This window comes from Oryzias latipes, chromosome 8 (assembly GCF_053564925.1).
Source record: "Oryzias latipes strain Hd-rR chromosome 8, Olatipes_Hd-rR_3.1".
In the NCBI taxonomy this organism is placed as follows: Eukaryota; Metazoa; Chordata; class Actinopteri; order Beloniformes; family Adrianichthyidae; genus Oryzias; species Oryzias latipes.
The window spans coordinates 19,655,204-19,679,163 of record NC_136244.1 but is presented as its reverse complement, the minus strand read 5'-3'; the positions used below and the strand labels follow the sequence as shown (position 1 = coordinate 19,679,163).

At 38.8% G+C, this 23,960-nt stretch overlaps 2 protein-coding genes across 24 annotated transcripts; one reads left to right on the top strand and one right to left on the bottom strand.

Moving 5' to 3' along the window:
- Positions 1-526: 526 nt before the first annotated feature.
- elavl3 (ELAV like neuron-specific RNA binding protein 3) lies at positions 527-16,842 on the top strand. Of its 20 annotated transcripts, none has more exons than XM_020705213.3 (8): positions 529-1,134; positions 6,899-7,115; positions 7,198-7,301; positions 9,275-9,428; positions 9,594-9,819; positions 10,270-10,323; positions 10,854-10,892; positions 11,669-16,842. In XM_020705213.3, the coding sequence occupies exons 1-8, from the start codon at positions 1,126-1,128 to the stop codon at positions 11,994-11,996; spliced, it is 1,131 nt and encodes a 376-aa protein (XP_020560872.1). In that variant the 5' UTR covers positions 529-1,125; the 3' UTR covers positions 11,997-16,842. The 20 variants fall into 20 exon arrangements, with proteins under 20 accessions (XP_004071397.1, XP_020560872.1, XP_078807820.1 ...); XM_078951694.1 differs by having other exon boundaries at positions 11,648-16,842; XM_020705211.3 differs by having other exon boundaries at positions 9,591-9,819.
- A 1,736-nt stretch (positions 16,843-18,578) lies between these two features.
- Positions 18,579-23,486, bottom strand: prkcsh (PRKCSH beta subunit of glucosidase II). 4 transcript variants are annotated; one of them, XM_023957472.2, is made up of 18 exons: positions 23,381-23,486; positions 22,929-23,054; positions 22,654-22,770; positions 21,798-21,893; positions 21,660-21,717; positions 21,434-21,551; positions 21,193-21,322; positions 20,928-21,012; positions 20,687-20,765; positions 20,493-20,576; positions 20,265-20,420; positions 20,097-20,190; positions 19,676-19,745; positions 19,493-19,582; positions 19,338-19,412; positions 19,158-19,257; positions 18,913-19,072; positions 18,579-18,772 (listed from the first exon to the last, which is right to left on the bottom strand). In XM_023957472.2, the coding sequence occupies exons 2-17, from the start codon at positions 23,029-23,031 to the stop codon at positions 18,926-18,928; spliced, it is 1,602 nt and encodes a 533-aa protein (XP_023813240.1). In that variant the 5' UTR covers positions 23,032-23,054; positions 23,381-23,486; the 3' UTR covers positions 18,579-18,772; positions 18,913-18,925. The 4 variants fall into 4 exon arrangements, with proteins under 4 accessions (XP_023813240.1, XP_078807816.1, XP_023813237.1 ...); XM_078951690.1 differs by having other exon boundaries at positions 22,929-23,057; positions 23,381-23,433; XM_023957469.2 differs by having other exon boundaries at positions 22,929-23,057; positions 23,271-23,415.
- Between the last annotated feature and the right edge of the window lie 474 nt (positions 23,487-23,960).

The window sequence follows — 23,960 nt, the reverse complement described above, 5'->3', positions numbered from 1 at the left end:
ATAGCTTTTTGCACCTAAAACTGTACTTTCCACAACTTTCCCCTAAATGGACATTCATTAATTCAGAGGTTACCTAATTTGGTATTCCCATGCTTGCACCTAACCCTGTGCCCAACCATCTGCCTTGCATCTGAATGCTCCATCAACCACTTATGTGTCATAGTATGTATTTAATACTTTGTGTCCAGTCGTCCTTCATGCCTAATTATTGCACGTTTTTGCATACTTTCCCCAGCACTTTGTTTGTTTGATTATAGTCTCAGAATGTGGAATCCACTGATTTGGGCTTCAAATTGCTTTTATTGGCAAAGACAAAGACCTTTAGAGGGCATTTGTTTGCCACAACCTAAAGGAAAAATAAAAGGGAAAGGACGGGGCTGTGCAAAAGTGGAGCTGAGTGCAAAATGTGGGGAAAGGAGAAAGACAACTCCACTGTCTTCTGCTGCACCCATCTGTTCTGAAAGTGCAGGTGGAACCCTATTCATTGAGCTCTGCATGGGTTTTGAGAGGAGAGCAGGAAGAAAGGAAGGGCAGTAAGAAGGAGGGGAGAGCGGAGATGGAAGGGCAGGAATGGAACAGGGAAGAGGGGGAGGACTCTTGGTGATCTCTCCTGAAGGGGATAATGGGAGAGGAGCGCATTGCAATGGCTGCCATGTAGTACCCTCCCTGCACAATTAGCCAATCAGCGGCGTGCTCTCCCAGCCAGGAGGACGCATAAAAGAAGAACATTGCAGCAGAGGCACAGAAGGAGACTGTGAGAGGAGCAAGGAATTACACACAAAAGCAGCGGAACCAGAACACCCTCCCCTGGACACACCCTGCTGAGGATCACTGCTTCTCTTTTTTCTGATCCGTCGCCCACGCCACTCGGAGAGAACCCTCTCCCTCATCATCATCCAGCAGAAAACTCTTTTCTCCTCATTTTTATCCTATAGAGGACACCTACAATCTCGGAGGGCTGAGATCCCTTGACGAAGATAGTATTTTTTTCCTTTTTTTCTTTTTTTTCTTTTCATTTTTGACTCCGAACAAAAGGCCAAATAATAGCAGCAAAGACAGACACTACCTTCAGCGTCAAGACCAGTGGAAAAGGAGGACCTAGATTTCTTTCATTGTACGTCAAGAATGGTTACTGTACGTATGACTCTATTTCTCTTTCGATTCATGAAGGGGATGTTGTAGCTGAAGGCATCAGTCCTTCCTGTTGGAGTAAAATTGCTGGTGTCTTTATTTTGCAGGCACAGATTGTTTCAGTTAACATGCTTTATTGGTGATCCGTTATTTTGGTAATCAGAGCTCACTGGTTTTTCCCACATGCCAAAACACAGAGAGGCTTAGGAACTGGTGTCTAGCGTTTTCATCAAACAGAGACACCAAAGTGTTATGCTAAGATTAACGATCATACAGGCAGTTAGCAATCTCACACTGTGTGGTGCGCCATGCCGGCTGCGCTCCAGCCTGCAGTCATCCTCACAGGCTGAATAAAGTCATTATCCTGCCATTTTAGAAGGCAAAGACTCTGCATCCATAACTCCGTCGTCTGCTCTGACCTCCTGCTCACAGCTCAGAATTTAGCTTTGAAATAAGAAAGAGTCAAACACTGAGCCAAGAAATTCCGCATGATTACAAAGATGGAGAGCAAGAAAAGGTGCTCAAGCGCTCAAGAGAGAGATGGGGGTGGGGGGTGGGGGGTCTCTTTGCCTGGTGCTGCACAAGGATGCTGGAGACGGGTTTGTGAGACAAAACATGATGCCTCGGAGGCTGAGGGCCCATCCAGCATGGCAAAGGAAAAAAGGGTCGAGTCACTCAGAGTGGGGGGAGGGGGAGGGGAGAGATTACGCATCCATTGGTTAGCACTGAATCAGACAAAGTCCAAATTCCTCAGGGTTTCTCGTTGCGATGCAACCGAGTAAATGGGCTGGAAATCTCCGAGCTCACGGAGAGCTCCTGACGGACGTCCGCACGCGGACATTTTTCCGTTTCAGGCGCATTTCGTCGCCGAGTAGCATCCCGCGTGCAGGCCGCGGAGGAGCCCGGCTTGCGTCGCGCTCCTCGGATAAAAGGGGATGGAAGCGATGATAAATTAGCTTTGCTGTGTGCCGCCGGCCGGGATTGGGCGTGTCTCTGCTGGACTTGAGCATCTAACGAGGGCCTTGAAGCCTCAAACGACCCAGTCCGCTTATTCTCTACACATGCGTCGTGGCAGAACGCACATTTGTGCACGATAATTCAAACAATGTATACAAAATGTGTGATAAAATACACAAACCAACGTGCAAGGTGATAAAGCAGATTCGATGAATAGATGGAAAAGCGCGTAATTTGAGCTGAAATAGTAAATAGTGCGTAAAATCACTCCAAGTAGAGGGAAATGTGTAAAAACACATTAAAACGTTAAAATTGTGCTATAAACTGGAGGAATATCATAATCTTGCTCAGTGGCTGGACAAATTCTGATTTTAAAACTGGAGGAATATCATATTCATTGATCATTCCCAGTGGCTGGACCACTTTCTGCTCAGTCGCAGATATATTTCCTCTTTGTTGCAAATCTGCCACCTATTGTTCCCTTCAGGCCCTGCCACTTCCACAGCCACGGTGGCAGGATCTCCCCCTCCACATGGTCCGCAGTCCCCCGTGCCTGTACCGCAGTGCCAAGCAAATAAAAGCGTGCAGTCAGACAACCTTTCCAAAGCACTTACACAATTCAAGGACAGGCAAGGCCATCCCTCCATAAGGCAGCTGTTTGATCTCAAGTCAAAAAGCCTGGTCTCAAATATTAAACTTTTATTTTATTTTAAAATGTATCTTGGATTGTTAAAGAAATGAAAATGTTATTTTTTTATTGTGTTGCTGCTGAATGAAATTGTCAACAGTTATTCTTAGATTCGTTTTTTTAATTAAAATTATTTTTTAACACACACAGTTTATATTAATAATAGTATATTTTCTAGCATTTTTACATATTCACAATATTTTGGTAATCACAGCCTGGAAACAACTAATTACTGAACGAATTCTGCAAAAATATAAATCGTTTTTCTTTATCTTTTAAATAAACCTCATACATTTCTCGATAGCTGTTTTGAATTTGTGGACCTGTCATGGCGTTTTTGACTTGCGACTGTCCACTGTAACCATCATTGTTCACGGAGAGTCCTGCAGCCTCCAGCCACGACACAAAGCGCCACTGTTTACATTAATATTCATAGTGCTCCCATAGCCAGAGCGAGGGAGAAGAGGAGGAACGGGTGGCTCTTTTGTTTAGTCGTTTCAATACGTTTATTCAGCAAATCGGCGCTCCGCTTCATGAATGCCTGCAGAGCTGAGCGTTGCTTTTTATTCTTTTTAGGGGAGCTAAACGAGTAAGATATTTTTTAATATAAATTTTTATGACTTTAAAACCACAATTATGTTGTTTCTAATAAAAAATCCATTAACGCTTTTTATATGTACATATAATTAAAATAAGAAATCAAAATTAGGGTGCTCCACGGTCAAATGAGAGCGTCCGAAAGCCACTCCCTTTTCAGCACGCTGGATAGCTCCTCGCACGCAACCAGACTTGTAAGACGCGTTTGTCTCCTCCAGCCTTTTGCCGTTGTCTCCCATCATCTTATCAAAGCAGCAGAGAACTGCGGTCTTTTGGAAATCTCCTGTTTGTAGTCCGCTCGGCAAAGAGCAGGATTGAGTCTCGCAGCATGGCTGACAGGAGCTGTGACTCTTGTCGTCCTGTTGTGTTTCAGCTGCCGCCGTGATCCCTTAAGCTGCAGAGAGTGTGGCTAATGCCCTTTGTTTGGGATAATCCTGTAATCTGTGTTATTTAGAGGGCTCATTTACACTTTGTCGTAGCATTCGTTACTGATTCGTGCCTTCCAGAAAAATAAACCTTTATAAAATGTTAACTGGAGTCAAGGTTAAATGTTTTAAAGAACTGACCATTTTAAAATGTCTAAAGATATGTAATAGACCCCTTTCACATAATTCTTGCATTAAAATTCATTCATATTATGCAGGAAATTAGTTTGCATTAGTCTCCAAACAGTGACATGTCCTTTCAAATATTCATTGTTAAATCATCTTTTTGTTGCACAACTCTTTTGAGGCAAAAATCTTGAAATAAACTGTGAATTCAAGTTTTGTGCTGCTTTTGAAACTAAAACTAAACCAGGAAAGATGTTTTTATGTTTTAATAAAACAAAGATCTCAAGCTGCATTTACATTAAGTCTTGTAATACTTCTGGGTTTGATAATTTATTGGCGTGTTGTAGGTGGTATGTGCGTTTGGCAGTTAAGGCAGAGCTGTTGTTTGCGTGCAAGTCTGGGTGCATTTGTGGACGATGCTGATGCAGTCCATTAAATATTAAGGGAGATTTCACAGAACCCCTAAATAGAAAGAAGCAGCAGGAGATGAGAAGTGCTATGATAACAGCTGGGATGTGTCAGAGATTAAAAATCGGAGTTTCTTCCACATGTTTTTGTCCTTACTGGTGGATTGATTAAAACTACAAGGTAGGAGGGGTTTAAAAAAAGCAGTGAAAAACACCAATGTCCCAGAAGAAATATACACCCAGGACATGATGATAAGTGATCCTTCTTATCTCCGGTTGCTGAAAATATCTCAAACCAATATTTGCAGAATTTGAACACTGTTGAAAAGATGTTTAGCCTTTTCTGATTTTTTATCATTTCAAAGATAAACATTATTTTTTCCTGTTTATAAGAAATAAACGCAGGAACTCACAAATACATCTTGGATATTACATTTTTTTAAATAAAGCTTTAATACCCCCCCCCCCCAAAAAAAAACCTTCAAAGTATGTTGCTGCTCCAGATTTTTGCATGAAAACCTTAATCCTTGATGTTGCTCGTGTCAGCCGTTTCAGTGCCCAGCCTCAGTTCTCAGTGGGTCTTTGAATTATATAACTTGTCTCCGTTTGCTGGAAGTGTGTACTCTGCCATGCTGAGGGTTATTTCAGACACATTTGCCCCTGAAGAAATGTCTTTTCTTTTTCTTACATTTTTTGCAGTCTTCAAATGGCTTTTGTCATTTTTGGTAAACATTGCTCAGCTTTTATTACTGTTTGCTACATGGACTTCTTTGTTATATGTATCGTTCCCACACATTTGGCTGTCAAAAAAATACTTAGCAAATGTTTTTTAAGATCTGTTTAGAGCAGTTTAGCTGGGCATCAAATCTTTAACAGGCAAGCCGCTGTTCCAGGCTGTTAAACTCTGTCTGTGGATGGAGCTTGGATGTATTTTATTTTTAAATCTGTCACTATGGCACTTCTCGACTGTCAGTTTCCGTTTTGCGCACTCCCTGATCCTGAACAGTCAAAAACAAAAAATGTGTCAACAAATGTGACACAAATGTTGAACCACAATAACTTCAGCGGATAAACAACAACAACCAACAAATATTTAGCCTGAAGATGGAAAGGCTGTGAGCCATTAGTAACAGTGTTGTGTTTGAGAGGCTGTTACCTAGGCAACCTGAGTCAAGGTGAGGGTCAAAATAACACAGCCAGATACAGAGATGATGGAGGAAGCTCATGTTATTCATTATCCCAGTTTACATCCACACAAAATAAATAATGTAATGATAGGAATAGATAAAGAATTGTGTTTTATTAGGTGAAATTCAGTATTGACAGAACTTGTCATCAACCAATCATCAACAAAAGAGTGTAAAAAGAATTAAGTAATCTAACAGAATTTGGAATTTATTTGTAAAATGCTTTGTCAAAGAAGTATTTCAGTTAAAATCATGTTGAGACACAGCAAATACCTGACAATTAAATATTAAACTACCCTAAATATGATGTTCAAATAATTTTGTGAATTCAGTAATTAACTCAATTTGGAGCTTGGGACTTTATTTTAAAATCCCAAGAGTGTTAGCGAAGACTCGTTTAAGCCTTTTGACATAAATGGTACCCACCAGTAAGAAAAAATCAGTAGCTCAAGGCTAAAATCTGACTTTAATGTTTGCACATGCACCCCAAAAGAATACATGCCTGGCTTTTTTCTAAAGATGAGGGATGGAGGATAAAATGTACTAAATATTAAATACTGTACCCAAGAATATGATGCACTGGAAAGATATTGTCATAAAGTGATATGAGTCACCCTACTAAATTTAGACACACAGGCGTATTTTTTTTTATTTTGCAAGTTAATAAATCATTAACTGTCTGATCACGTCACACAATGAATCATAAGTGCAGGCCATTATGTTTTCTATAAAGAAAGAAGAAAAGTATGACTAGCGAAAATTCAATCTAAAGGAAAAACGAACGCCTTTGAAAATTGAAATGTCATTCTAAATTAAGGGATTTACAGTTATTCTGTGCTATCATTTATTCTTCCTCCAAACGTGGTGGAGAAATCAAGTGATGGTGAAACTAAAGCAGCAAAAGACACAGTCTACACAACATGTCACTTATAAACATGAAAACAAAAGAAGTAAGATGGAAAAAAAAAACATATGGTCCCATTCATTGATGCACTAAATCCATGTTAGCCTCACAGCTACCACTGCTAACATTTATTCCTGTGTAATGATGAAATGATCTCTGACCCTGGAAGAGAGTGGGGGGAGGAGAAAGGAAAAGGGACTGTGACATCTGCAGGACCAGAGGCAGGGAGAAGGAGAGGAGGAAGGATGGGGACAAAGGGGGGAAGGGAAATGACAGATCAGATCCACTTCTCCCAGTTTTTAGCTGAATTTTGATGTCCTTCGTACATGCACACGAGTGTATTTCTATTGCTATATAGTTTGCACATATATTACAGCAGGATGAATCATGTGAGGCATATTTATATCCTGAACATCTCTGTTTGTTAAAGAGGCAGTCTTTTAATTGTAAAATAACTCTGCCCTCTTCCCCAGCAGATAATCAGCACCATGGAAACCCAGGTGTCCAACGGTCCAAGCGGAACCAGTCTGCCCAACGGCCCAGTCATTAGTACAAATGGCTCCACGGACGACAGCAAAACCAACTTGATCGTCAACTACCTGCCTCAGAACATGACCCAGGAAGAATTTAAAAGTTTGTTTGGTAGCATTGGAGAGATTGAGTCCTGCAAGCTGGTCAGGGACAAGATTACAGGTGAAGCACAGGAGGAAAACAAATGTGTATAACAAAATGCAGCTACGCTTTGAAACAAGCCCCATGGCTCCTTTGTCTCCAGGTCAGAGTCTGGGATACGGCTTTGTAAACTATGTGGATCCAAACGATGCAGATAAGGCCATCAACACGCTTAACGGTCTCAAATTGCAGACCAAAACAATCAAGGTGAGCAAAGCTTTGTTCTCAGAATTATCTATAATTTCTTTCTTTTTTTTTTTTTTGGTTCCTGAGCAGCATGTCAGACAAAAAGAGAGGAAGTGGAGATTTTGTCAAGAGGATTTCTGAAAGAGGTGCCGTCAGAACAGAGGGAGGGAGGGGAGGCAAACGGGGAGGAGGGGGCAGAAGGGAGCAGCGGCTAGAACAAAGGAAGGAAGAGAAAGGGCAAAAAAAGGAAGGGGAGAGTGGAGGTCAGAAAGCAAAGGGTGGACAGCATGTGGAGGTTTTTGTGATGGAAATGTAATTAGGCAGCTTGACTGTGGTGCACCAGGGTCAGTGCAGGTTACCCCATCTGCCTCCAATCTAGGCTAATTAGGGGGCTTCTTTGTCCCGAAATCTGATGATGCAGCTGAGATGGAATAATATTAAACCCCAATTTCTTCCAACCGCCAGGCTGATCAAGGATTCGGATTCAAACTAAATGAAGGACTGACAAATCAGATTTCTGGAAGGGTAGAAATGATGGGGATCTGCCAAAAACGTGTAATAATTCGGACACAAAAAAACAAAAACAAAGAGCTAAGCAAATAAAGTTTGTTTTAAAGAAATGTTAAAATAGTATTTTTTGTGAATTTTCTTTTACAACAGAAAATCTGTTGCTTTTATTTTAAAGCAGACTTGTGATGTCAGCAATAAAAAACAGAAAAAAAATAATAAAGATAATCATAAAATGTAACACTTAAAAGAAAACCATAGGGAATATGTAAGAAAATCAGCTATTAGATAATAAATAAAAAGAAAATTATATATTTTTATACAAATAGATACATTTTTTGACATTGTTGCTGAAATTGTGTTTATGCAGTTTCCTTAGAAAGCGTCAAAGCAGCGAGCTGTGAGGGTGGAGGCAGCATTAGAAGGGTAGGGGGTAGCTCGGGGAGCAGAATGCCAATGACAGGATTAGAGGCCATATGGGCTTCAGTCACCATCTGTACTGTGGGAGCGACAGGGAGAGGGTTAATTATAGGGCAGCCTCTGCTCCCAGAACACAGAAACTCCCCCTTCGGACTCGTCCAGAACACCCTAATCACTGCACCACACAACCCTCCTGCTCAGTCACTCTGCCTATGTAAACAACAGACACTGGTACTTGGTATGGATGAATGAAATCACAACACCTGTATTCATGTGACAGACAGTATCTACATAAACACACATCAGGGTGCTTCCTCCTTTTGTGCCTGGGTAATTACAACCATTTTTAAGAGTGAAAATCTGAAAATGTTTGACATCTCTGACTAATATTTATAAAGCACACTTTTGACGTGCAGGACCAGCAAACGTGGGGTTATTAGTCTTGTCATGCACTTACATTGTTTGCCGGTTGAGCCCCCCCCCCTCGAGAATAGAGACAAAAGAAAGTGGCATGATGGGGAGAGCAGCTCAGCCTCTGTCAGACAACACTCGCTCTGTCTCTGTGTTACAAACACACACTCCTAACAACGCACTGAAACTGGACTGTCTGTTTCAGAGCACTTCACATGCTCCCAAATGAAAACGGTAGCAGATGTACATGGTTTCTATCTTTTGACTTTCAGTTAATTGTAGACTTTTTATGCTGAAAAAAATGATTTGAGTGATTGTAGAGATGTCAGAAAGTGAAAAATAACTGATTCTGAAATTATACTAAAATGAAGCCACTTGTAAATTATTGAAAGCTTATTGAATGAGGTTGATGGGTGTAGGTGCAAAACAAAGTTAACATGTGAGCTTTACTCTGCTTGGCCCTTTCATTGGGGCTGAGGCTAAAATGAAAGAAACGGACTAAGTCCACAATTGCCCCAAAAAACAAACAAAAACAAAAAAAAACTGAGGGTATAGAGATGAATCACAGGACAGACCACATAAAACCTGCTTTATTTAGATTACAGCCTTTCATCTTTGTGATTTCAGATCTGACTATTTTACCTAATGTGTTCAAGGTATCATACGCCCGACCAAGCTCAGCTTCAATCCGGGATGCCAACCTTTATGTGAGTGGACTTCCAAAAACTATGAGCCAGAAAGATATGGAACAGTTATTTTCCCAGTACGGTCGCATCATCACATCCCGTATCCTTGTGGACCAAGTTACAGGTACAGCCTTGTTTAATATCTCACGCCCCCAGAGGTTTAATGCAAAAAATGAAAAAAAAAAGAAAAAATACACCTACGGTAGCTACCTTGACAGGCAATCAGACTCCTAAGAGGCAGAGATGCTAAGATTCTCATTACCATGTTCTGCTTTTTTATTCGGAGCAGGCATATCACGGGGAGTAGGCTTCATCCGGTTTGACAAGCGAAATGAAGCAGAAGAGGCCATCAAAGGACTGAATGGACAGAAGCCTTTGGGTGCAGCTGAACCCATAACGGTCAAGTTCGCCAACAACCCCAGCCAGAAGACGGGCCAGGCCTTACTGACTCAGCTATACCAAACCGCCGCCCGCCGCTACACAGGACCCCTTCACCACCAGACTCAACGTTTCAGGTACTGACCCTTAACCAGCTCCAGCATGTTTGAAATGCGTGTCCCACACTAACCTGAAGATAGTTGGTAAGATGTTTGAAGATCTTGCTATTGGTAATTCTACTCTGCTGCTGAGCTTAAACCTTTGAAATGACAACGTGAAGACTGTCAACATTGCTTGTTGCAGAAATACACAGAATGTAATCATTATCAACTGTCAATTTCTGGCATATTCTGTTTGACAGATCAGGTCACGCGATGAAGATGTACTTCCACAAAACAGCCAAAGTTGTCTAATCTGAGACATTCTAAGGTCTATAATGTTTAGAAACAAGAATATTTTCTGTCTATAAGACCGATATTAATATTGTTCTTTTAAAAGAATAACTACTTGATGATAAAGAAGGAAAAGGCAATTTGCTATCATCCATCCTTCTCACTCTTTTTCTCTGATCTTCTTTTAAACTGCAGTGTGATCCCTTCACTTGGAAAGGGACCAGATCCAAATAACAGCTCAAACACAATGTAAGGAACTAGATTTTTCCAAATACAATAATAACGGCAAAGCTAACTACACGTTGGTTTCAGTACTGCCTACAGTTCATAAGTTTTGTGGCATTGAAACAGCTAAATGTCAGCAATGCATCTTTAGGTACTTGTGAATAAAGAATTTAAAGCTCTGTAGGTCCTCTCTGTGTTACATAATTGTCAAGAAATCCTCTGGAAAAAGTGTAGGCTGGAAAGCTGGCCTCTTTGCTATGCATATTACTTATATTAACAAAAAGCGGGAAAAAATTGAATTATGCTCAGTTCACGTTACAAGACATTGTAAGAGAGGGGAGCGGGTGGAAACCCAAATAAAGGCTAAATGTCAGCAGGTCTATTTGACACGTCACCAGTTTGTGGCTGGGTGGTTTGGAGTGGCTTTGCAGTGAAGGATGCCCTCTGGAGGCCAGCTGGTGAAGAGGCTACATAATAGGATGAAAGTCCCCCCTTTCCTTGTAGATCTCATAACTAACCTCTGCATCCCCTTCACTCTCCCTCTTGCGTTGCAGACTCGACAATTTACTAAACGCCAGCTACGGAGTCAAGAGGTAAATGCAAAAGGTGTACTTTCAGTCCGCATTCATGCCAGAAAAAAAACCTCAAACAAAGTGCCCGGAATACCACATGCTGAACTTATCTCAAAAGCAAATAGACTGGCTCTAATCCTCACCAGCCGCAGCTTAATTTAAGGCAGCACATTACTATCTTTAACTGCAATAAGCACTGATGCAGCATATTAACAGCAAGGTATTCTGGCATGCCTTTGTTTCAACTTTTCGTTCTTTTGTTTTGACAAATAGAAGTTATTTCTATGTATTTATTTCTGAACTAACATTGTCAGTTTCAGTTGCTTTAATGTCCCTTTTTTTCACCAGCATGGACATACCAGATTCCGTTTCCGTCTCCTCTGTTTGCTCCAGTTTTTTGTATGATTTGATTCCGGTTTGCTTTTCATCCCTTTCTAGGTTTATGTGTTTTGTTCGATGATGTGATTTCTGTTGAACATTGTGATTCATTTATTTAATTTCTCTGTAGGCTCTGGTCAGAAGATAAAATGAGAAAAATATACAGAATGTGTGGGTGTGTTGTCTCAGGGCACACAGTGGAATGAAAAAAGCAGGTAGTTTTGGAGCCACTGTGATGCCCACACATATTTATCTGTTTACTGCACAGCAGAAGGGAATGGAGATGGGGTCCTCAGACTCCCAACTAAGATTTATCATTTTTCTCACTAATGTGGTCTGGAGAGGCAGCACAGAAAAACTGAGTTCATCTTGGAACTTCAGAATGACACCCATGGTAGCTCTCCGGTTCTCTTCCCCAGATTCTCCCCCATCACTATTGACAGCATGACCAGCCTGGCTGGGGTCAACCTCACCGGCCCGACCGGCGCCGGCTGGTGCATCTTTGTGTACAACCTGTCCCCGGAGGCGGATGAAAGCGTCCTGTGGCAGCTCTTTGGGCCTTTCGGTGCCGTCACAAATGTCAAAGTCATCCGTGACTTCACCACCAACAAATGTAAGGGCTTCGGCTTCGTCACCATGACCAACTACGACGAGGCCGCCATGGCTATTGCTAGCCTTAACGGCTACCGCCTGGGTGACCGCGTGCTGCAGGTTTCCTTCAAGACCAGCAAGCAGCACAAGGCTTGAAAGAGAGGTTGCTCATTCCAGCTTGTTCGACCTGCAGGGAGACAAACCTGAGCTCCCCGCGACATCACTCTACATGGGCCTGGACTGAGTCTCTCTGACATACTGTCACACAAAAACCACACGAAACAGACATTCATGAACATGCGACCAAGCAAACACACAAGTCAGAGTTTCAAACAAACACACTAGTCGAATTTTTCTTTTCTCTTTTCACAACATTCTAGTCATTCTCTGTATTTGCCTGGATTGAATTAGAAAGGGCCTCAGGGTAAGGACAAGAGCTATCTACTTAGGAGACAGTCTAACGAATGTGACAGAGAATGTGAACTGAGTGCTTTGATTGAATTCAGGCAAACAACAACAACCGATGAACAAAATTATCAAAAAAAAATTTAAGTGAACATATATGTGCAATTTACCCAAACTCTTACCCCACCATCTCTCCTGGGGAGGAGAGGATGTAGTCACCTTTTTTACACTTGGGCATTTTGAATCAGCAATTTTTTTAGATCAAAGAAAATTAAACAAAAAAAAAGAAATAAAAAAAACAGTGTTCTATTAAAATATTACTATATATTCAATATTTAAGCTCGTTATAATAGCCGAGTATGTAAGCATTTTCTAGAAACTTTGACTACCGTTTCCTGACCTGCAGTAGGCGGTGCCTAGCGTGGAGGTAGTTTACCATGTTTGAGCTTTTTAGCTCAGACTCAATATGGTTTAGCTTAACTAATGGATACCGGTCACAGAAAAGATTAGCTCAAAGGCCTTCACGATCACTTCTCCCTCACAGCCTCACACAGCAGAACAAATATGTATTTCAGACATTAGTACCTAGAAAGATTTACACATATGTACTCCTCCAAAGCTGTATTTCTTTCTAATCTTATGGATTTTATACAGACAGACTGTCTGTGAAGCCTGGATTGAGCTGCAGTGCTCTCAAGGCGACGATCTTCTTTAGTAATTCTGTGCTGGGCTAGAGAGTGATTGGGAAATGTGCGACTGCGAGGGGAAATCCACTTCTTTACAGCAACAGAAAATACCGGTGTTTTTAATATTTTTTTAACCACATATTTTCCTGTTTGTCTGTATTTGCCTTCTTTGTTTATGCTCCACAGCCTTTTTTATTCTACTTAGCAACAATACTTTCAAAAGAAAACCCCAAACCAGAAGGTGATTGATATAATTAACACTCATGTGGTCTGATTTTGAACATTCTTCACAGAAGAAGCTCCACCTCAGTAACACAGAATTCTGCAAGAATGACAAAGTAAAAGCACCGGTATTATTCTACTGTTCAGTGCACAGATCAAAAGATCATTTAAAAAACAAGGAATACATATCGAGTTCAGTACATTTATGGGATCTATGGATATATTTCAGACTGAGTCATGTTTGGCATGGATATCTGGCTTTGTAAAAATGATCAAAAATCCTTCGAGGAGAAAAATGACCTGCTCTTCCAACTGATAAATGCTCCCAAAGCTTGTTCTCTCCTGAAAAAACGTCGAACTCCTGCCCCATGAGAGAGGACTGTACAATAAATACAAAAAATATATAAATTCCCTGAGATCTGTTTGGTTCAACTACAAAAATAGATGTTTTAAAATATCCCCAACCCAAGTGCATGAGGATTATTTATGGCACCCTTGAAGACATGAAATAATCCCATTCATCTGAACAGACAGTTATGCCCAGACTTACCACAAAGAAAGCTCATGTCTTTCAATATCACTACACCTGCACATGATAATAGATTAAAAAAAAGGTCAACTATATTCAAGACATTTTTGCTTTTGCTTTTCTAAGTGACGCTGTGTTAGCCAAAGAGGACGATCTCTTTGAAAGGATTACATTAGAGATAAATCTATTTTTATACATACAAAGAAACAAGATCTTGTGCTGAATTTTTACAGATTCTAAAGCTTGGAAAATTGGGGCATCACATTGCTTTGTTTTGAACCCTCTGATCTTTGCAGAGTAAGAGGGGAAAAGCATGCGGTGTTTGGGTGGGGATTCAGGGAGGGGGGCGAAGGAGCAATGTATCTCACACAAAACGTAACCGTCTAACCATGTCAAAGTGAGAAAGAAAACAACAAAACAAACAGAGACGAATCTACTGGAAAAACAGTCAAACAGTTTGGGGTCTAACCTAAAAGACAGATTTATGGTTTGGGAGTTTTCAGACACTCACACCTCTCAACCTGAAATTCTGTAAATTGCTGCTTCAATGATGAAGCAAAGAGAAGGTCTTTGACGTGAGAATCCCAGAAATAGCAGCAGTGAGCTTGAAGAAACCGAATAGCTTCTTGCAAAAAACAGCCGCAGATCCAAACAGTGACGCATATATATAATGAACACTAAGCATGAGTCTTAATGATTAGATAGATTTGAGTTTTGCCAAAGAATTGCTTTGCAAGTCAGCATCAAGAAGGATCAACTAAGACCAACTGTAATATTCCCTAAGTAATTGCTGTACAAATCTGTCTTCTTTAGTGAGTAAGGACCCTGTCAAATTTGAGTTGGAATTACTTTTAAACATATAAGTTGCGCATATCAGTTTCCATTTCTAAAACTTAAAAGCCACCTTATCGAGTGCAAAAATCAAACAGACGCAAGTAGATCCCAATTGCACACATTTCATGCAGTAATAGAAGGCATATCAAGGCAATGAATCAGTTCACCGGTAGAATAAAGTAAAAATACATTCTCGTAATGCAGATCCCCTGACATTTCAACCATCTGCTGTCTTTGTCCTTAAAACAGTTTACATTACAGCTCCGTAAATAGTTTTACTCGCATTTTTTAATCCAGTTTATAATTTTTCATCCCCTAAAATTGCTGGCAACAGCTGGCTAAGGCCAGCAATAGCACAGGAGACTGAGCGCTTGGCGAGCCCAGAAACAAACGTGTTACCCATGTTGACCCGCAGCTGAAGTCGTTTACCACGCCATGTCCTATGTCTTGCAGTCACCCCACAAACCAAACGTGCAGTTCACAATATTTAACTTTCATTCAAGATACAAAGCCACACCCGATGTACAGCTGAGAGCCACGGACTATGGCAGGAAACAGTACTACACTGCTTGAGCAACAACAATAATCATTTTGAAAAGACAAAAAAATTTTCCTATGGAACAGTAAGTGCAATGTGCTTTGTTTTTATATTGACTCAGAACAAATGATATATATATTTTTAAAGAAGAAATTAAATGTCACACTGAAAAGGTTTGCGAAACAGTGAAAGAAGCAAATGTTCAAACAAACAAAAAAAAAGCATTATAACAAACAGACGCACTGATTAAACGCATCTAGAGCTCTGATTTTGAACATTTCACTTCCTCAGTCCCTAATTTGTGCTCTGACCATGCAAGCTCAAACAAACCCTGCATATCTGGCCTACTTAATGAAGCAATTCTCAAAGACTTTGAAAGAAAAACTGTCAAATACATCATCAGTTTTTGCCCATGTCGATTTCAAATATCATTTTTACTTGTAATGTATTGATTTCAAAACTCACTTGTTAATTAGTGTATTTGTGTTGTTGATGTTGCCATAGAGAACACACATGGGTCAAAGATTTTTTATTTTTGGGTTGCATTGATTGGGTACAGTTTTCTTTTTCTTTTTTTTCCTCCACGTTATTAGTTGCAGTTTTTACAGTGTATGCAGATTTTAGACTTAGTTAGATTTTTTTATTTAAATCAAACTGTGTTCAATTGTGTTTGTAAAGTCTGTGGTAGCTTTTGTTGCAACATAAAATAATTTAAACAGAAAAAATTCAAAATAGCGCCAAGAAACTTGTATTATTTGGGCGACTTTAAGCTTGTAGTTTTAACTTATTGTTAACTTAAAAACTATTTATTATCATTATTATTATTGCCTCGTATAAAGTATGTTTTGTGTATATTTATGGTTTATTTCATTATATTTGCAAGTTTAAAAGAATTTAAGTTTGCCAAAATTGTGGTTACACCATTTTGTTTCTTAAAAGGGAGACACATAGAAAAACAGCTTTAGAATTTGGAAACGTTCTCCATAGTCAAAGAATGCACTGCTATATTTAACTAATTGAAGTGTATAAACATACATGCTGTGTGCTAGATGTTATGCCTTTACTGCCTGTGTTCTGTTTGTCTTGTTAAATGAAAATCTTTTAATTATTTAATCTAATCACAGTCTTGTTTTTTCAACCACTCGTCAAATCCCCTGAGAGAAGGAGAAGGCCATCTTTTGAGGCTTCAGCCCGCTTGAAGGTGCAACAACTAGCCAGTTTGAGTTTGAGTCGCTCACAAGAAGCTTTCCTGTTTTGCTGATGGGTACATTTATGAAAAGGCTAGATAACTGGTATTGAATTTACTCTAAATGTGTGACATTGGGGGAAAAAATGCATTTCCCTGGTATTGAAAATGGGCTGCAGAGCTTCAAAAAGCTGCAGGAAGGTTTTCTTGGGAGCACGTTGAGTTGTAAAGGGGTGAGTGGTCCTTCTGTTTATCAACTGTATTTTGTGTCTATTTATTTAGAAAAGGGGACGCAGTAACTTAGTGAAGTTTTTCTTACACTTTCCTGGAATGGTAGAACAAATCAAAGGTGAAAATGATCAAACAGTTCTGCGGACGCCACCGTCAGCAGGGAAACTGCAAAATCACATACTTCCAGACATGACCAAATGAACAATGTCAAAATTTAACAAAGGAAAAAAAAAAAGATAAACCTTTCAGTTTAGAATAGGATATTTATTACTGGGATTTCAGCTGAAGACGCTTGAAGACTTTTTCATGGAATTGTTTAATTATTTGTATTTTACATGCCAGAAAAATAAAATAAAAGTTACAAATGCAAATGTCTTTTTTTTCCCCAATTATTGTGGCACAACAACTATTTCACAGTCAAACAGGAAAGCAAGTTGTTTGCTTTCTGGTCACATAAAATACCAGCTGCACTGGCAGCACAGAAATGATAAAACATCAACAATGTTTGTTATTTAAAATGAAAGAATGCATTATGTTTTAGAAAAAAATAGATAATGTTCGGTTTGTCTGGTGTATGGTAGACAAACGCTTGTTAAATAGCAAATGGAAAACTAATTATAGTAATTTTGACTTTTTATTCTTTACATAAACCCCAATGTGTAGTGGTGAAATATATTTTGACTATAGTACAAACTAATCTCTAATCTCATCTAAATGTTTTATGCTGAGGCTTGTAGAGCCTGAGATATACATTAATTACTTCAAACATTTTATTCTAAGTGTGGAACTTTGATTATTTATATTTAATTAAGGCTTAATAATGCAAGATGAAAAAATATATTTTGTTAAGAATTATAGTGTTTTCTTCATCCAATAAGACATTTGCTCTTTTCACAACCATAATCTCCGTATTATAACAGGCTCTATTTATGTAAACTTTTGTCATGTTGTGCCTAAATAATACTGATTTCTCCAATTATTTCCTCATTGACCTTTATTATTACCAAACACCTGCTTAAGGTGAACACAGACTGATTTGAGGCTGAATGTTTTGGATTTTTCCCAACTGATCTCCACAGGTACCTATAGACAAGCAGAGCAATGACGGCAGCAAGGCTCATCTTTGATTTAAGCCATTTGTCAAACTAATTTATGCCCCTTCCGTTCCGATACTGATCGATTAGGTTTAGAAGCTCGGCTGCCTCATGAGTTCCAATTTATGTCTCTTTTAATGTTCCTCATCCTGTGTCTCACGTTAATGATGTAATCAGTCACACCCACTGCCCTCTGGATACTCCAGTTTTTGAAGGCAGCATTTGTGTGCCTGTTATTATAAATGGCCGACTCATAAATGGAACTGTGCTATCATATTTCAGGAGGGCAATGATTCAGGCTCTTAATGGAAAAAAGAAACTGACCTTGTAGAAGCTGAAATGAATCATATAAAGCACAATTTTTAGATTATCCTGCTACGAATTATGGGGGAATTTTTAAAAAACTTTTTCAAAACATTACAGTCCAAGTCTAACAGCAAAGCTTTGAGATAAGAGTCCAGTCTAGAAGAATTGTGCAGATTTCAACACACTTTTATTCAATCATAAAGACTCTAGGGAAAGTCAATGTACTGTCCTCAACGGTAAATATGTTACAATTCATTTAAGGTTTTTGGAGCTCAGCAGTATCATTTGGTTTAGATTGTACTTTCATTAGGCTTAACTGTCAGATAATGAAAGTCTGCTTTTGATAAATCAACTCAAAATTTTCCAGCTGTAATTTGTTTAAATCCTTACAGAAAATGTTCCAAAAGCTTCATCAATCCCAATCCAGTTATGGTTCTAGTAATTCCGACAGAGAAATTAGATGTTTTAAACTTCATTTGGTTATACTTTTAGAAACTCCATTTTACTTCAAGATGAAGTGAAATATCTTAATTTCGGTACAAAGTGGTTTTTCCTGTGCACTAAAAGTTAATACTTTGTTTGAAAGAAGGATTTTTTTTACTTGCCCTCATCAGTACACCTCAATGTTTAAAACTATGCTTTTTAAAATAAGGTTTACCATTTTTAAAACAAGACTTCTTAATTGTAGCACAGATTTACAGGTTGGATTTTGTAGATCATGACAAAAAACTTTATTTGAAAACAATGGAATGACATTTAAAATCACCATGAAGCATTGCAGTGGAAGATCAGATGAAACTTGTGTTGGTCATTCTACAGTTAACAATTGAATGGAATTCATCATCAAACTGTTAAAAGTAAATGTGATCGCTGCTCCAACTGTGGTCCCCTTTGCAGCAACCTGTAAGGCAGAGCATAAACAGTTACTTTAGCGCTTTCTTTGCTGTTAAAATTGCGTTTGTGTCTACAGAAACATATTCATATTCAACAAACAATGTCAGAAAAGTTTGACAACAATGAAAAAAAGTCTGAGCCACTTACAGCTGTTGAGGATCTAGAGTTCTTCATGCCCCTGAAAGGTTGTCCCCACGTTCTGCGGCTCCTGGCAGACAGCTGGAGTGGTAAACTCCATAAGGTACTCACAGCGGCTGGGCTCCGAGGTGGACGTCACCACTGTTTCCTTTCCACACGTCAACTTAACCTAAAATAGTAATGAAAAACAAAATTTGAAATGTGAAAAAATGAAAATGAATAAACTGGAAACTTCAAGTTGAATCTGGACTTACAGTGGTGGATCGGTTTGGGCCTTGCCAACAACCAGTTCCATGTTCATACTTCATTACAGAGTAGACGTCATCTTCAGGCCCCGCCCATTTCCCCCAGGTTCTGACCAGAGAAAAATTACAGGATGTGACATTTTTTATAGCACAAAGGAAGACAAACTAAAAAAATATATATTTCCTTACCCCAAGTTAGTTTCTGATCCACCATATTTAGGTTTCTGGGACACTCTGTTAAATGGACACAGCTTGTAGATGTACCTGGGAGAAGAACAAATATTCTTAGAGAGGAGTAAAAGCTACCAAATAAAAAGGATTTCAAGGTCAGAGGAAGCACATACTCTCCAGTGTGCAGCTCATAGCACTGGCTGTAGAGGTAAGCAAACTCAGCACTTGCTCCAAAGTCGAAAGAGATTTCCTTCTCAAGGTTTCTGGAAACATATGTTTTTGCCTTCATTCAGTAGCTTAAAGAATGACGGCATTGGAGGAAAACAGAGTTTAGGAGATGCAGAGGAAGGGACTACCTAATTTGATCGTCCACGTCGCGTAGAGCCTTTTCAGCCTCATTGAACTCATCCCTGGCTTTCTGAGCGGCTGGAAATCAAACAAGGAGTTTCAACAGTTTCTGAGAAACACACCAAACTGACAAAAACAGAAGCCGTTTGGATTTTTACCATTTCAATAAAAGGCTTTAACTGTAAAAAGTAAATGACTAATATGTTGGATCAAAGGTTGCACAAAACAAAATCATTATTTTAAACATTTATATGTGTAAGAAACCATTTAATAGCATTTACTTACCATTTTCTTAGTCAAGTTAACTCAATTTTACATCTATATTTATTAAAGAAATAGCAAGCTGAGAATGTTCTCTTTTTAAATAAAGATTCATTCAAAAGGTAATTAAAAATAAATAAGTAGTTATTGTAAACTCATAATTATTACCATCAATGAGACTCTGGGTTTCTTGGTCGTATGGAGGCATCGTTCCTTCTTCCTCCTCCTTCTTCTTATCATGAGTCTGCAGCGTATCAGAGCCCTGGAAGTCAAGAAGACATCAGTCAAAAAACCTCAAATTATTAAAGACATTTATGGAGAAATGTTTCACCTCACCTTATAGTCTCCTTCATCAAGATCCTCATCTTCAGGATCTTCCTCGTCATCATCATCTTCTGGGATGTCATCATCAGGGTACAGCTCAGAGTCATTATCAGAGGCCGGTGTTTCCTCTTGAGACGTTTCCTCTGGTGCTGGGGTGTCTGTGTGTGACTGTAGTCAACAGATTATTAGTAAAGCAGCAGCCTTTTCTTACAGAGTGAAGAAGAACATGAAGATTCTTACCTCAGAGTGGAATTTCTCTTTGATATTATTCCAAACGGACTCAAACGATGCCGCATCGACTTTGTCAACTCCGCCCAACAATCCCTTTACAGACAGAAATATATTTTCAATTCCAGTTAGTGACGCTTCTTCATATGTTAGTCAATAGGTCAACCTGGACCAACATTCTTTAAACTAAAATAAAAAAAAGATACCTGAGCATCCGTTTCTGTGAATGTACCATCTGCATCTGGATCAAGCTCAGAATGAGGTAAGAGTTCATTCACTGTGACACTGTGAGACAAAAACAAAGGAAAAATCCTGTTATTTACTCTTATTACTATGACCCTTTTTATGTTAGATATTTGAAGCTAGTTTTTTTTTTTTTTTTAAACATCAAGTATAAGTCGTTTCCTTTCTTAACTCCCAAAAATTGTCTAGAATGTCACTACTCACAAGCCATCTCCATCTTTATCCAGTTCCAGAAACACTCCAGACATGCGAGCTTTCTCTTTCTCCATACGGACGACAGCTTTTTGAGCTTAAAAAAGGGGGAAATTCTTTCTAATTTTGTAATTATCAATGTCTTACTTAATTTCAATTACATTGTTCTCACACACATTGTAAAATATATGACCATAGAGGGAAAAAAAAAAAGTGTTCGGAAAATTAGCTGTTGCCATTTACTTTTTAAACAGGAGATGGTATCTAAGCCGTATACCTTCCCAAGCCTTTAGGTGGCGCTCTTTAGCTTCATTCTCTGGCTGCTCTGCCTTTTCTTTAACAGTTCTCAAAGCATCCACCTTCTCTTCTAGATCCTTCCTATTGGTCTGGACTTCTGCAAGCTTGGTCTGTAAGATAAGGTGCAAGGGCAACAGTGACAACATTTCCAAAAGTCTAACTGAGGTTAATCATTAAGAAAAATAACAGATCTGAACAGTAAACAAAAACAAAAGATTTACCTTTTTCTCCTCAAGACCACTTTTAGCCTCGTGGATAAGTTGCTGTTTGAGCAAAAAGCCCTCCTTCGCAATTTCTGCCATCTTTTGAAGACTCTCTATTTCTTTACGGCCCAACTCTCTGCATTTCAAGTAATATGTGTAAATACAAAGTGATTTCTACATTTATTTAAAGCCCATTAGGACCTACTGACAGTTTATACACTTTTTAAAGCTAAAGGAACCCTACTTGCAGGTGTTCTGACAGGTAGCACCACTGTTGTATTCATCTGTAGCATCACAGCAGTCTGCAACGAAACACTAAAAGTTAAACAAAGACTAAGAAAAATACAAGAAAGGGACGAAAGAAAATCAAAGAGGAGCATACCACAGATTCCATCATTGATGCGAGAAGAAGGGATGAACGCTGGTCGAAAACCTGCATTAGTGCAATGGAAGCTGCCATTGGGACAAGCAGCAGTGCCTAGAAATTAAGGTGACATAATTTATTCATATATTAAGAACTTTGAAATTAAAATTCCCCTTTTTGCCCCCTAAAATAAAAAAAAACTCCTTTTAAAATACTAAATGGCATCTACCCATCTAAAGAACTTATACGAATGTGATTTCATATCAATGATAATGTGCACATTTTGTAAAAAAGAAAAAAAATTGGAAACATGCATTTGTTTCTCTTTTGTCCCCAAATACAAATATTTTGGAAAGAACTATAAAACTGGCTAAATAAATATTTTACCATTATTACAAAGATTTTTATTAAATAACATAACATTTGGCATCATATTAAAAAATAAAAAAGAAGTCTGTATAAATGTAATTATCTCCCTTGCTAAATTTAACAGAAACAAGAATAAAAATATGAACACCTCACCATATATTTAAAAATGAATTCAAACTGTCTGGAATCACCTAAACTTCAGGGACCGAACTATAAAAACACTCTATAAAAGTTTGAAAACGTCCCTTTGTTCGGCCGATGTGTGAAGAAGAAAAAAGGAAAAGATACTATTTTGGCCCATCTCTGTTCAGTTTTAGCTTATTTTATTAGTTTCGTTGTTGTCGTTTCCTTCTGCATTCGTTCCTTATGTAACCAAAGATTTTGTCAGATTTATGTCAAAGCAATGCCTTGTAATATTCTATTTTTCCATGCTTTATAATGTTCTAATTGTTTAAGTTAAAGTTTTAATTTAAAAACAGTGGTACTGGAATCAGAACATACACACCTGGCTCATCGGACCCATCTTTGCAGTCACAGTAGTCATCATTTACTCTGTCAAAGGGAACAGTGAGGGATCCATCCAAGCATGTAAAAGGTTTGCCCTCTTCATAAAACTGTCGTTCTATTTTAAATAAAATAAAAAAACATGGCGTAAAATTAGTTTGAAATTATGTTCTGAATATCCCATAAAAACAATTATATTTCGGATTCATATTGTGTAAAATAAACAATAATGATGAAGAGCATGAATGTGAGCTGCGTGAGAAGTAGAAGTCTTACTCGACAGAGGGACGCCGCGGGGACGCTGGACCTCCACGGGTGAGGCTGTTCCGCACCACAGCAGCACAAGCAACAGACAGGGCACCGCCATCATCATGGTCATCAAATTTCAAAACCCGAAACAAACTGCTGCACAACATCGCACAGAAAACATACATAATGTTTGTTAATCTGACCGATCACCACACTACACCAAGCCGATTATTTCATTAGTAATCAATGTTAGGTGCGATAGCTAAGCTTGCTGATTCACTTAACCGACTAGCAAATTTTGCTAACAATCGCAGAACAAGCCAACAGAAAAGACGTAACGAAACAATACATTTAAAATTGCGTGAATACCTCTAGTATTGTCACAACTCTGCTTAAGTAAATCACTAATTTAAGAAGAAAAATGTAATTTATTTTAACTAGTAGCCAAGCTAACAAGAAACCGCTACGAGTAGCATTACTTGTTAGTTCCGTAATGACAGGGCGCATGCGCGTATTTCCGGGACGGCCTGTTTGATTTTAATAGGCCAAGAATTGTCTTCGATTGACGTGATTGGCGAAGTCATGGCAGGACGCCACACCTTCACACAGAAAAGGACGCTGGGTAAACTGTGTGTAGCTGCAGCCATCTCAATCGCCGGCGCACACTATTGGAAAATAGTTTAACTGGTTGTAACACAATTTCTAATTGATGTTAAATAAAATGTATGGGACATTCTTATAACTAGTTTGAACGTTAAGCATATCATATTTATATTTCTTTTGCTATTTCTGTTTGACATTATTGTATTTTCTACTTAACGTTTAACAGTTTGAATTATAAAGTTTTTTAAATTTAGGTTTACGGATGTTACCTGAACAAAATAAGCCTCATATTACTAAATTTGTCATTATTTTGTTTAAATTTTAGGCTATCAGCTATTAGGAGCCTATTTGCTCTTTCTGGCTACAATTGGCCTATTAATTGTTTTGTTTGTTTGTTTGTTTTTTCCAATTATGTAAGGGATTGTCCTGTCATGTGTTAAATGAAAGCAATTAAAT